Source organism: Stegostoma tigrinum, chromosome 24 (genome assembly GCF_030684315.1).
Source record: "Stegostoma tigrinum isolate sSteTig4 chromosome 24, sSteTig4.hap1, whole genome shotgun sequence".
Classification (NCBI taxonomy): Eukaryota; Metazoa; Chordata; class Chondrichthyes; order Orectolobiformes; family Stegostomatidae; genus Stegostoma; species Stegostoma tigrinum.
In genome coordinates this window covers 31,090,874-31,105,480 of record NC_081377.1, presented here as the reverse complement: position 1 = coordinate 31,105,480, position 14,607 = coordinate 31,090,874, and the positions used below count along the sequence as shown (strand labels likewise).

Sequence of the window (14,607 nt, the reverse complement as noted above, 5' to 3'; positions counted from 1 at the left end):
GTGATCAGACAGAACTGTAAAACAGGGAGTGCGAGACAGAAAGACAGAGACAGAGTGAGAGAACCAGACCGAGAAGGTGAAACGAGAGAGAGAGAGAGAGAGAGACAGAGAGAGAGGCCGATGTAAGGAAAGAGAGACACAGTGAGAAAAATAGGAGTCTGAAAAAGACAGAGTGAAAGAGAAACGCAGGCACAGACAGAGCGAAAGGAGAGACTGAAAGATACTGAATATTAGAGAGAAAGTGAGTGATACTGAACTGCACAGAGACAGAGAGAGAGAGAGAGAGAGAGAGAGAGAGGGATAGATAGATAGAGAAAAAAGTGGAACTGTGTCGACAATGGCTAGCACTGTCCTGGAATGTATTGGCTTCCTAATTGGTATAGTAGGGTGGCTGTGTGTCTGTGCTGTTACAGGAATGCCACAGTGGAAGATCACACCATTTATTGGAAGCACTATACTGAATACAGAGATCACATGGGAAGGGATTTGGATGACCTGTGTCTACCAACAGACATTGGGCCGTTTGGTATGCGATAGCTACGCCTCCACACTTGACCTCTCTTGGGATTTGCAGATGGCAAGGGCCCTCATGTGTCTGGCCATTTCCTTGGGACTTCTGGCCATCATGGTATCAACAGTGGGGATGAAGTGCACGTACTGCATTGGGGATGGCAGCAGAGCGAAGAGCTACGCATCTGCTATCGCCGGCTGCCTTTTCATCCTGGCTGGTCTGTGTGTTTTGATTCCTGTGTCATGGGTCGCACACAATGTTATCACAGACTTTTACAATCCACTAGTGCCGGAGAGTTTGAAGCGGGAGCTGGGAGATGCCCTTTATGTGGGCTGGTCTGCCACCTGTTTCCTTGGTATTGGAGGTGCCTTTCTCTGTTGCTCTTACCCCACAAACAGTGAATTTAGCCAAGGCTATCGGAAGACTTATACAATGAATCAGCCTTCAGTGCCCATTCAGAACCCAGAAGCCTATTACTCACTGAAGGAGTATGTCTGAACTCTCCACTTAAACTCTGAATGACACTTCTTATTTGTAATAGTGACAGGTTTCTGTGATTACTCTCATTAACTTAATATGTGCTCTTACTAAGTTACAGCCCTGACACTGCTTAATAGCTAGAAATAAATTACTGTTTCTCTCAGCAATCAAACACACTGCCTGCTGTGATATTGATCCCTAAAAGCAGGATATTGCTAGGATCCATCTCAGTTGTGTGAAAGTTCTGCTGGCCCTGGGAGAGAAGGTGGGGAACGTAAGTACCTGATAAGATTCTTGCTTTTGACAAGGATGCAGTGACCTTGGACGTTGAGTGAGACAGAATCAGTTTTGGCTCAAGTGCTCCTCCCTCCACTTCTATACTTTGATGATCTGTCCTCAAGGGTCAAGCAATCTGAGTGTGGTCAACAATGATTGTTCTGTAAAGCGTCTGATATGCTTTTATCTTAAATGTTTGGGTTTAACATTGAGTGATTCAACAAGCCACTTCTTACATAACGAAAGTAACTACACGTCAAAATGTACATCATTACCTTTGAAGTTCTTTGGGACATTCTGATGTCATGAAAAGTGCTATGTCAATGCTGACTGTTCTTTCGTTAAAAGATATTAAAGGTGGAATGGAACTCCTGACCAGGTAAGGGGCAACTAGGGGAACTTCTTCTCTGAAAGATATGTTTAGGTTTCTTTTAATGTCATTGCAGGGTGTTATGGCTATAGATTATAGATGTAGATGGCTGTAGATATACCAGGAAAACACCAGAATTAATTTAATCCAGAGCAAGTCATAATTTTCAGTAGCATTGGGAAAAATGTATGAAAAATGCCTAAATTATATAGAATGGAAGGTGGAAATTCAGTTTAAAATATCTGTAACTAATAGCTGGTAGTAGTAAAGGTGAAGCTGTCAGTCATTCCTAAAGTCCATTTGGTTTACTATTGCTTGTTAATGAGGAAAGGAAACCCACTGTCCGTACTAGGTCTGGGCATATAAATGGCCCTCCAATCCCAATACTAATGTAGTTGACTCTTAAATGCCCTCTGAAGTGATCAAGTGAACCACACAGTTAGATCAAAAAAGTTACCATTGATTTAAAAAGAAGGCCCACTACCACCTTCTTGGGCAAATCGGGACATGTAATAAATGCCAGCCTTGCCAGCAATGCTTCAGAAACTGAATTTAAAGCTTAGGAACAAGGAGACTCAAAATGGAAGGAAGCCGAGACTTTGACCAGGCTGGGCTCAGAGGTGTGTCTCTGCCCAACCCTCAATGGGAATATAAGTAGAAGTCCTAGAAAACTGGAGGAGGAGTCTTACAATTGAGGCACTGTCAGATCTAGAGTGAAAGAAGGTCAGCGAGCACAGGGGTGATGTGTGAACGAGTTAGCATGGGTAAAAATAAAAGCAGCAGACAATTCAGATGACCTTACATTTATATTGGGTGGAAGGTGGGAGGATAGGCAGATGAGTATTGAAACAGTAGCAGAGGCATACATGAGGATTTCAGCCGGGGTGAAGTTAGGCATTGTTTCTGAAGGGGGAGCAAAATGTGTCGCTGATGGATGGATGGGTATGTGGTCAGAAACTTATTTCACAGTTAAATATCAAGGCTCCAAAGACCCGCTTTAGCCCCAGATATCTATCAAAGGAAAGAATTAAATAGGATTGCAGGAGACACATCACAGATAGAGAGCACTTGTCACATCAGTCAACACCAGTGTTTTTACCTCGCTTGTGCTTCTTCCCATCTTTCATTGTCTAACTCCATCAGGAAAATCCTCTAACACTTTCTCAGGTATTAGTAGCTGGGGAATGGTGGAAGCAATGGTTTCAATCTTCCTGGTATTTCCTTGGCAGTAATGGATGCTGGACAAGCCGTGTAATGAACTAGAGACAAGGTGGAGGGATTGAGAAGACCAGTGGTGAGGTAAAGCTGGGGATTTGTTAGCATCCTAATAAAGCATTCATGGATAATGCCACTGAGAAATAGCATGCAGGTGAAGAATGGGATGGAGCCATGGATAGATCATTGATAGAGCAGGAAGAGAACTGTGCACCAAATTTTCCAGGCTACAGCTCAACTGGAAAGCTCAGCTAGAAGATGGAAAATGTTGTTTGTGCTGCAGAACCCACCATTACCAGCTAACGGCAGGGGTAGAGTGCTGTCACCAATCATCCTTTCTTGATTGGGTATAAGGACCGGTTTGGTGATAGACAATGAAACAAGAAGAGGGACATGTCTCATCTACAAGAGGTAGTTTACTGTATTGTAGCAATAGGGTCAAATTACACTGGCTGGTTGCACATAATTACTTGGCTATCAGGAGATAGGGTAATGTCATTAGACAGTTGTTGGGGCTGGTGGGGGGCGTGGTGAATGCAGTGTCCAACATTTACCCTTTCATAACCATTTTTTTTACAATAGTTTTCAATGTGCAGGGTATCATTCTTAATAAGTGGAATACTGTATTTAACATCAAATACTCCCATGGCATGTACAACACAGCTTAGATACAGAATAAAGCTCTCTCTATTCCATCAAATTTTCTCCAAGCAGGTACAAAGTGGATACGGAATAAAGCTCTCTTTACATTATCCACTATGGTGAATATTGAGTGAGTCTAAATGAGAAGACATACCTATCTTAATAAGACGTAGTCTATTACATGATAGTAGTAGGTGCAAGTTACATTGCTGAGTTAGACATAATTTGGAATATCAGAAGACAATGATGTCACATGATCACACTCTCAAATTGAACTCTTTTTTTCTAGCCAAGGCTGTGTGACATCATATTGGGTGGAGTTTAATGCTGCCTTCAACATTAACCCTTTCAGAATTGTTACCTTATACAACATAGAGAAAGTGTGACAGGAGGATTGTGTGATCAATTCAGTTAAATGTTACATGTCAAGAAGGTGGGAAATGCAGTTTAATACTTGTCAGGATTACATAAATTATTGATTTTTACTTTGATAAGTGCCAGCTTGGTGCAATAGCAATGCAGAAGCTGGGTCAGGTGAACAACATGCAGGATTGTGGGAAAATGGACTTGGATTTGAGAAATGACAATCTTATTTTTAACATTTTTGCATTTACCCCCACATCTTTTTAGAGGAGAAGGTGATAGATTTCCATTACCATGTAAATGTGAAGTGGAGAGACCTAGTACAATTTTTGGTTTTATTGTTTCTGGGGTTTTCCAGTTTGCCTTTATTGATGAGTGTCTCCAGTGAAATTAGTGTTCCTGTTCTAACCAATGTCTTTTTTAAGATTCTATCTCTCACATTATGACAATAAGAAAACCCCTAACACTACAGCCCTTGAAATATATTTGGGGCAGGCTTATTGCTGTGATATTTTTGCATATTATCGCTATAATAAGCATGTTAAAACATTTTGCCTCTTGATAGCTCTGTAAAGAGTTTGCTTCATCTTCTTTCTGATTTTCTCATCTCTTAACTTTACGTATACTTTTTATAGATACTTTCCAACTTCTCCTAGTGCAGGAAATTGAGACTAGTGTAGGTCGTGGTATGTTTCTGGTGGAACAGATTTGATGGGCTGAAGGGCCTCTTTTCTGTTCTGTATTATTCTACGATTCTATGACCCAGAAGCCATGGCATAAAATGAGCCCTGAGGCCCGAGTTGCCAGCAGTGCGTGGGTTCATTTATTTTATCAGAAACTTTGATTGCCCTCAGGCCATAAGACCATAAAATACAAGAGCAAAATTAAACCATTCGGCCTATTGAATCTGCTCTGCCATTTAATTATAAGATAACAAAGTGTGGGGCTGGATGAACACAGCAGGCCAAGCAGCATCTTAGGAGTACAAAAGCTGACGTTTCGGGCCCATACCCTAAACGTCAGCTTTTGTACTCCTAAGATGCTGCTTGGCCTGCTGTGTTCATCCAGCCCCACACTTTGTTATCTTGGATTCTCCAGCATCTGCAGTTCCCATTATCTCCGCCATTTAATTATGTCCGATATTTTTCTCAACCCTATTCTCCTGCCTTCATCCATTGACCCTTGATTCCCTTACCAATCCAGAACATATCTATCTCTGTTTTAAATGCACTCAATAACTTGGCCTCTACAGTCTACTTTAGCAAGGGCTTCCACACATAACCTCCTTTGGCTGAAGAAATTCCTCATCTCAGTTCTAAAGGGTTGTCTGTTCACTCTGAAGCTGTGCTCTTGGGTTTTAGTCTATCCTACTAGTGGAAATATCTCCATATTCACCCCAAGCCAGACCTCTATTACTTGGTAAGTTTCAATGAAATCTTCCTCATTCTTCTAAACTTCATTGAGTTCAGACCCAGAGTCCTCAATCGTTCCTCATATGGCAAGCTCTTGCTCCCTGGGATCATTCTTACAAACCTCCTCTGGAACCCTCCAATGCCAGCACATGCTTTCTTAGATATGGGGCTCAGAAATGCTCATAATATTCCAAATGTGATCTGACCAGAGCCTTATAAAACCTCAGCAGTACATCTCTGCTCTTGTATTCAAGCCCTCTTGATGAATGCTAACATTGCATTTGCCTTCCAACCTCCAAATGAACCTACATGTTAACCTTAAGAGGATCCTGAACTGGGATTCCCAAGTCCACTTGTGCTTCTGATTTCTGAAGCCCTTCCCCATTTTGAAAATTATCTGTACCTCTATTCTTCTTAACTAATCTCATACATATTTAAAATCTGCTTGCTTGGATGGATGTAAACTATGTATGACATTATTACAAAGAACAGCAGGAGAGTTATCTTTGGTGTCCTGCCAATATTTATGTCTCAATTAACATCACAGAAATTAAATACCTGATCATTATCACATTGTTATGTGTAGCAACTTGCTCTGTGCAAATCAGTTGACACATTTCATGCATTACAACAGTGGCTACACTACAAAATTGCATCATTAGCTGTAAAGTAATTTGGGACATCCAGTCTTGAAAAGCTCTATGTAAATACAAGTCTTTCCTAAAACATAGTGAGTCTCATATTTAAGATATATACGAGTAATTAAATAATACACGTAGTTGTTAACTGTTTGGACAGCTGATTGGAGATACTTCTAGTCATGACTCAGCCTGAAATTAAGACAGCTCGTAAATCGGTGAACACTGAAACACACAAAATAGTTGGTGTGCTTAATCTGCTTAAAAATACGCCTTCGTAATTGATTCTCATGATAATGACAAATAGTTCATGTCATTGTTCAAAATAGGTGACTGACCATGACAGACGTGGGTGGTGCAAAGGGTGATTGTGTTTGAATGAGGCCCATGGCTACCACAATGGAAAATTGAAAAGAATTTAAAAGAAACACGATTGGTACCTTTGAGATCATCAAGCAAAAACAAAGTCAATGATCAACTAAGGTCTAAAATTCTGATCGTTAGTGGTCTTTCCTGCTAGGGACAGTATTTTCATGTCTCTGTGGGGCATGGTCCAACTAAATAGTTTGCTAGCTCTCAAACCTTGAAGTTAAAGTGTTGGCAAATCTCACACACAATTTGTGCTAGAAATTAAGCCACAACAGCATAAAATGCTTGAGTTGTGGATGGGTCAGTAGCACCTGCTGGTGAGCCCTTCATTTCCAAGTCCCCGAAGTTGGCTGAGGAAGAATCGTCCCAGGTTGCTGGTACAATGCCCGAGACTAGGCTCCTGCTCAGCCCCAGGCATGAGAGGGCCTAGTCATATCAGCAATTTGAGACTTCATACAAATGTACAAGCAGGAAAAGGTAGGTTTGCTTGGAGTGCTAGATAACCTGACACAAGCTTGCAGGTTGGCAGTAACACCACCGTGAGCTTCCTGGCTTTGTGGACAGGTTAGCAGCTGCCATTGAGGGCCAGGTCCACCAGTCTCAGGATCTGGGCACAGGCCCACACTCTGTTATTGTAGTCAATGGTGCTCAACACCAAATGCACAGCACCAGGGAGACAAAGAGATTTTGATCTTACCCCAGGTGCCCCTTCCATAATGAGACAGGCTGGTGCCAGTTGGCACTCCGTCGGAGGAGGGACCATACTAAACTTCCCAGAAGTCTTCTGTCAGGACTCTCTAGGTCTTCTCACTCCCCTGTGCCTCATCCCCTGCACCTTGTAGGAGTTCAAGTTGAGGAGGGTACAATGTCCTGCCTCTGGGCAGGACACACGCAGGAAGTCTGGGCCAGTTACTCACAAATGCCCCCAGGGCCACTCACCCAAACCTCTAAGACAAGCAGGCTCAACTGTAGGGCAGGCTCCCCCCACTGCTGCTGTGCAATGTGGGACTGTATTGAGATATAGTGGAAGGGTAAGAAGGAAGAATACCTTCTCAGGGCATAATGGTGGCACAGGTAACTGTAAATATGTTCTTACCCATGTAAATCAATGTCCATTTTCCACATCAGCTGTGTGTGACAATGCCTTTCTAGCTGGAACTACAGCATTGAAAGTACAGAGCCCAGCCATCCATAGCACTATACCATGTTCAAAGGTCCAAGGTGTGAAGTGAGCAGCTCCTATCTCTTGTGCAGGTAATGGGAACTTGAAAGATGCTCATTACTTTGGCTATGAGGATCAATTTGACCAAGGAGCCAAACATTGCTATTACAGCAAACTGTTGGGATTAATTTGGAATGTTATATGGTATGGGTCAGGAGTGCTTGGAACGAGGATTAGTAGTTAATGTGATAATGGGAACTGCAGATGCTGGAGAATCCAAGATAATGAAATGTGAGGCTGGATGAACACAGCAGGCCCAGCAGCATCTCAGGAGCACAAAAGATGTTCTCTGATGAAGGGTCTAGGCCCAAAATGTCAGCTTTTGTGCTCCTGAGATGCTGCTGGGCCTGCTGTGTTCATCCAGCCTCACATTTCATTATCTTAGTAGTTAATGTGTAAGGTGTGTACAATGTATATTGGTTGCAGGTGTCTTTCTTCTGGACTGTATGGGTATGTTCAGAGGGTTGCAAATCCTTTGAAATTGAAGCAATCTCTCTCACTGAAGAAACACTGATCTTGTCCACTCTGGGTGTGGTCACAACCATTTTTATTTCCAGTGTGCACATGTTATTTACAGCATTTACAACAGAGAATCTCACGCTCAGCGTCTTGCTATTGGGCAACCTCAAATGTAAATATTCCCTCCTTAGTCGCCCTCCTCGTCAACCCTACAGGTTTTGAAGTGCTCTAAACCCCATCTAACCAATTTAGCTCAATCTTCATCTACCCAGTTTACTCCCAAACCCTAAGTGTATTGAGTAAACAGCCAGATTCAACAGTCCACTGTCCCTCAGTGAAGCTAGGGTGCCATGAGCTTTGATAAGCCCTACTTCCATTTTAGCTCTTTCTCTTCAATGCCTAATGTCGCCCCTCCTTATGAATTGAATTTCCCCCTTTCACTTCTGTAATCCCCTCTGCATATAAGTATTCTGCTTCCCATCCCCACAATGAAGTTCCCTAGCTTCCTACTTGCAGCTGTTGGCCCTGATAATCCCACCTCGACTTTTAGAGTACTCTGCCCCAGGAATGACTGTGGCCCACCTCCCTTGATCGACTTAGCAGGACAGCCCCAAATGATGAGTGATTGGGGCCCCTACAGATATCTGTACTGTTCCTGGACTGTGTTCCCATCGCTCCCTGGACTAGTCATTCTGTGCTGTCAGAGGTGACTCTGGCCCATTTGATGGACTGTAGAAGTACAGAGCCCCTGACCCTGATCACCCTGACAGACTGACTATCCATGCCTAAGACCCTGGACTGATATCGAATGTTACCGTTGGTGAAATGTGCCAAGAACACTTGCCTTCAGGGTATCTCCCTGGACTTGACTGAGGACTACTCCCCTTAGATCTTTGAGACATGACCGTTTGCTTGAAGCATGTGCATCAGATCTGCCAGATCTACTGTTTTCCTTCTTCATTCTCTGTTATTATTTCAAAAATACTGTGAGCCTTGAAGGTCAGGCTAAAGGACAAAAATGCAATAAGGGAAGTCAGGGATCTTTAAGATCCAGGTAGGTGCAAATTGAGTGAGTATCAAGAGAGCAAGCGAGGATTGCTGAGATGCAGCCTGGCCTAGTCCATGAGCTGGGTGCCTGTTCAGGTGCGTACGCTGTATCTTTATAGCAACATCCCAACGAGAGTTACTGGCTCACTCTGAAGGGCAGCATTAAAGTACAGAAATGTATTGTAAGTGGATTGGAGATGTACCATAATGTTGCGGTGAGGCTGGTACATGTTGGATGCCAAAATCTATGAATGTGTGGCGTGTGAGGTAGCTATGGAGCACATCCTGAACCATTGGTGCCAAGTCTCCAAGCTGGAGGTCTGGAGAGGCAGTGAGCTGGAGTCACCAGGTACCTGCTCAGATTTTCACGCTGGGAATTCTGAGGTCTCGTTTCTATCTGGTGGATATCAGAATGGGTGCCTTCACAATAATGAGGTGAGATTAGTGATAATGAGGATACTAACGAGTGATAATCCCCTATAATAGGTTGCTCACCACTCACTTGTGAGAATCTTGTTTCAATGCTCAACATTTGTCTGGAGAATGTAATGTTTTAGTCTCAAAGATGAGAAGAGCTTCACAAGACATTTCCCCTTTTTTCCCAAATTTCTTGCTACGGCCCATATTAATCAAGGCCTGAGAAGATTCCACCCTATAATTTGAATATGTAGAAGATTTGAAGGTAGGTATAAATAGATGAGCAAAATCATATGAGAAGCTTTTATAAAAAGTTTTTATGTGATATTTCTTTGACTATGCAGTTTTGAACAGTTTGGAAAAGGGGGTGGTAAAATGGTGTGGCCTTCATAATTCATCCAATCGGAAGGCAGGCACTGTGAAGATGGACATGCCAGGTAACTAGTCATAGGAGTGTGGGGGCAGGCTAAGTGGTGACAGGGCCAAGTCACATGATAAACATGGTCAATCAAAGTTGGCAACCCTGCCTGGAGGTGGCATGGACTGAGACAAACCTTGCCAGTTGGGTCTGTTGTCTAACCAATTGGGCAATAGGAATGTCTTTGTGTGTTTGTATATAGAGTGGCTCTCCAGATTACTAGTTCATTGACAGTAACGTTATGCTCCAAAATTAGTCATGCCCCTAGCCAAACCTTCTCAGTACAGTTACAACACTGACAGCTTCTTGACAATGTGAAAACTTTCCTAGATAATGTCTTGTACACAGAAAACAGTATTAATCCAAACTCTCCAATTAGCTCTCAATTAGTGTACTTTTGATTATCAGCAAAGTGATGGAAGGGTCCATCCAGAGGCTATCAAAATGGCATTTAGAAAGGAAGAGACAGCTCACGATCCTTCTCAGTCCCCTAGGGACCTAACAATTGGCTGGAATCAGAACTAGCACAACAATGATGGTTGAGGTTGTTGGAGGTCAATCATATCAGCTCCAGGGCAGAGAATCTCTAGAGCGTGTGAGCAGGTCATTCAGCCCTTCAAGTCCATACTGATTCTATTGCGCTGTCCCTGTAACTCTGCATTTCACATGGCTAATCTGCTCATCCTTGGATTTAATGGACAAATTAGCATGTTCGTGGCCACCTTATGTGCTCGTCTTTGGACTGTGGGAGGAAACCCACGCAGACACAGGGTGGACATGCAAACTCCACACAGACGGTCGCCTAAGGTTGGAATTGCACCCAAGTCCCTGGTGTTGTAAGGCAGCAGTGCTAACTACTGAGCCACCGTGCCACCTATCGTTGTAGGAGTTCCTCACGTTAGAGTCCTAGGCCCAACAACTTCCAGTTGCTTTACAAACGACCTTCTCTCCATTGTAAGGTCAGAAGTGGGGATGTTCGCTGACGATTGCACAATATTCAGCACCATTCATAACATCCAAATGCAGCAAAATCTAGACAATATCCAGGCAGACTTGATTGATGCCAAGTAACATCATATGCCAGGCAATGAATGTGTCCAACAAGACTGAATCTAACCATCATCCCTTGACATTCCATGGCATTACCATCTTTGAATCCTCCATTATCAATGTCCTGAGAGCTATCAATGACTAGGAACCCAACTGGACCAGCCATAGAAATACTGTGATTGGGAACAGGTCACAGGCTGGGAATTCTGCAGCCAACTCACCTCTTGGCTCCCCAGAGTCTGTCCACCATCTACAAGGAACAAGTTAGGAATGTGATGGAATGCTCCCCAGTTTCCTGGCTGAGTGCAGCTGTAACAAATATTAAGAAACAGCCCATTTATCCCTTCCACCACCTTCAACATTCATGCTCTTCACACCAACGCACTACAATGTGCACCATCTACAAGTTGCACTGCATGACGCTCAAAGGCTCTTTTAACAGCATGTACTGAATCCCCCACCTCTACCACCTAAATGGCAGAGGAAAATAGATACTTGGAAACATCACCAACTGCAAAGTCTCATTGAATAGTGGAACAAGGCTCAAGGGCTGAATCATCTCCTGTTGATTCTATAGTGTTCTCAAATGATAAAAAATCTACAAAGCTGTGAATTTATTGGAACACATTATGTCAGAGGAAGTGGTGATTTGGTCGAGTCCCATTGTGATTTATGTATTATATCTCAGATCCATGCAGACAGAATATCAGTTTCTTTATGTGCAAGAACTTTATTTGCACTGCTTTATTCAATGCTTTCAAATGTCTATTTCATGCTGGATCTGGAGCTTTGAGATGTTTTGGCAGTTTATTTATTTTTATCTGACTCCACACCCAGGTATAAGCTAACAAGTGCAGTGACCATCAATGGTAAACAGATTCACATAAGCAAATGTAGAACAACTGAAAAGTTTACAATGTGAACTTTAGGTTCATTCTGGTCACTGAGATGTAATAAACAAAATTTAGCTGGAGGAGGCAGGGCAGTAAAAAACCCGATATAATGTTGCATGTCTGGTGACCCTTCCTCAGAAATGTTGTAGCTACAGTTCTGAGGAAGGGTCTTGAGACCCGAAACATTAACTCTGATTTCTTTTCACAGATGCTGACAGACTTGCAGAGCTTTTCAAACAACTTCTGTTTTTGTACCCGATTTACAGCATCCACAGTCCTTTTGGATTTTATTGAGGACAAAACCCGCTGTCAGGAATCTGTATATGAGGATAGCCAGGGCAGAGCTGGACAGAAGGCATTAGAGAAGTGGCTTTGTTGAAGGTCACTAGATGGTTATGAGAAGAAAGAGTTAAATCAATAAACTTACGTTAAAGTACTTTGACCTCTGTGTGTGTTGTGTGAGTGTTCTATCATTTTGAACTGGTTCCAACTCAGGGAGATTTACTTTTAGTAGAGACGATCCCTGAGTTGATGATTTTAGTAGTTGCTTATCTTCAGCTCTCAGCTTTACACACATGATGTCTGAACTGTGATGCTAAAAAAACCAGGAAAGACTGATATGATCGAAATTTTTGAAGCTTTGAAGAGAAGGACATAAAAGTGTTTCTACTTGTGGGGAGTCTAAATTTGGGATTGTATGCAGCAGACTGACCTGATTTGATTCCATTTTTATATCTTTACTATATAAAAGCCAGTCTTCTAACCCAGAAGTGAAGCTGCAATGGATACAAAATGGCTGTGTAAACCTTTCAATGGCTGGAGAAGTTAATTCAGTAGCAATGATCGAAGAGTTTAAAAATTTGCTTTGCGATATGATTTTTAAAAATATAGGTAAACATAAAATGGAAGTAAATTATTATAATGACAACTTTTATTTATATAACATCTTGAATGGAGTAAATTTTCTTAAGGTGCTACTCAGGAGCAGTATAGAACAAAATTGACATCAGATCACACAATGAAATATTGGTGAAGCTTACCATATGTTTGGTCAATGTGGTAAGAGCAACTTAAGAGAGAAGTGAAGAGATTTAGGGCAAGGTTTTCAAAGTTTCTGGCAGGAGCAACTTGAGGGATTTGTAACCAACTGGAGTGAATGCAGAGACCTTCAATGGTAGCAGGAGCTTAAAATGTTTAACATAAAGGGTCGGGTGTCTCTGTCCTTTAGTGTGATGATGTTTCCTCTTTTTACTTCAGCATTTTGGTTGATCTTGTGGAAAACAAAATCACGATTGGACACAGTCAACATGGATTTACGAAAGGAAAATCACGCTTGACAAATCTGGAATGTTTCGAGAATGTAACTGGTAGAGTTGAAAAGGGAAAAGCCATTTGATGTGGTTTGCTCGGACATTCAGAAGAGATTCAATAAGGTCTCCTATGAGAGATTAACATGTAAAATTAAAGCACATAGTGTTGGAGGTAGTGTACAGACATGGATATAGAACTGATTGGTGACAGGAAATGCAAGGAGTAAGCAAGTCTTTTTCCAAGTGGCAATCGATGACTGGTGGCTTCTGCAGGGATTGGTGCTTGGACCTGAACTTTTCACAATGTATAGCGATGATTTAGATGTGGGAACTAAAGTAATATCTTTAGGTTTGCAGATGACACAAAGTTGGTTCTGAAGAGGACGTCAAGAAGCTTCAATGTGATTTGGACAAGTTGGGTGAGTGGACAAATGCAGGGCAGATGCAGAATCATATGAGGATATCTACTTCAGTAGCAAAACAGGAAGGCAGATTTTTATCTGAATGACAATAGATTGTAAAGTGGTAGGACAATGAGGGTCAACTTGTACACCAGTCACTGAAAGTAAGCATGCAGGTGCAGGATGTGGTGAAGGTGGCGAATAGTTTGTTTGTCTTCATAGTGAGAGGATTCAAGTGCTGGAGCAGGGAAGTCTTGATGCAATTACACAGGGCCTTGATGAAATGACACCTTAAATGGGGTTTTGTAGCCTCTTCTAACAGAGGTTGTTCAATGGCGGTTTACCGTATTGCTTCCTGGGATAGCACGATCAATGCATTAAACTGGATTGGTTAGGGTTATGTTAATTGGAATTTACAAGAATGAAGGGATATTTCATAGAAACCTATAAAATTCCAGCAGAATTGGGCATAGTAAATGCAGGAAGGATGTTCATGATGACTGGAGAGTCTAGAATGAGGGTCACGTTGTAAGGATATGGGTCGCACCATTCAGGACTGAGATGAGTAGAATTTCTTTTACCGAGAGAGAGGTGAACCTGTGGAATTCCCTGCAACTGAAAGCAGCTGAGGCCAAAACAATGAATTATTTTAAGAAGGAATTACAGTAAAGGGGAGAAAGCAGGAACAATATACTGAGTTGGATGATCAGCTATAAACATATTGAATGGTGAAGCACTCTCAAAGACATACTGAATGGTCTAGTCCTACTCCTGTTTCCTATGCTTCTCAGTTTCTGTGAATGTGTGCATTTAAATTGTGGATACTGTGGCAGTCAAACTGAAGAGTAGAAGGACAAATGCATGAACAGGAGTTGGACAATCAGCCCCTCAGCCTGCTTGGTCATTCATCTAGTTTGCAGCTGATCTGAGGTGCATGCTTTCGGAGAGTTGGAAGTGATGTCAGTCACAGGGCTGCGAATTCCAGGTCGATATATTCAAGGGAGTTACATCAGATAACCCTCTCTCATTTGGTCATACAACCTCCAATTGAATCCAACTTGTTTTCTTAGAAAATATCTAATGTTCCAGTGATTTTTACATGGATCGCTGAAAG

The 14,607-nt window shown here is 42.2% G+C and overlaps 1 protein-coding gene across 1 annotated transcript; it reads left to right on the top strand.

Annotated features, from left to right (window-relative positions):
- The first annotated feature begins 337 nt into the window (after positions 1-337).
- LOC125464892 (claudin-3-like) lies at positions 338-1,009 on the top strand. Its single transcript, XM_048557758.2, has one exon. It carries the CDS (start codon positions 338-340, stop codon positions 1,007-1,009), a length of 672 nt encoding a protein of 223 aa, XP_048413715.1.
- The last annotated feature ends 13,598 nt before the right edge of the window (positions 1,010-14,607 follow it).

Excerpts from the sequence above, each read along its gene's own strand:
- LOC125464892 (XM_048557758.2), top strand. The coding sequence starts at position 338 with ATGGCTAGCACTGTCCTGGAATGTATTGGCTTCCTAATTGGTATAGTA.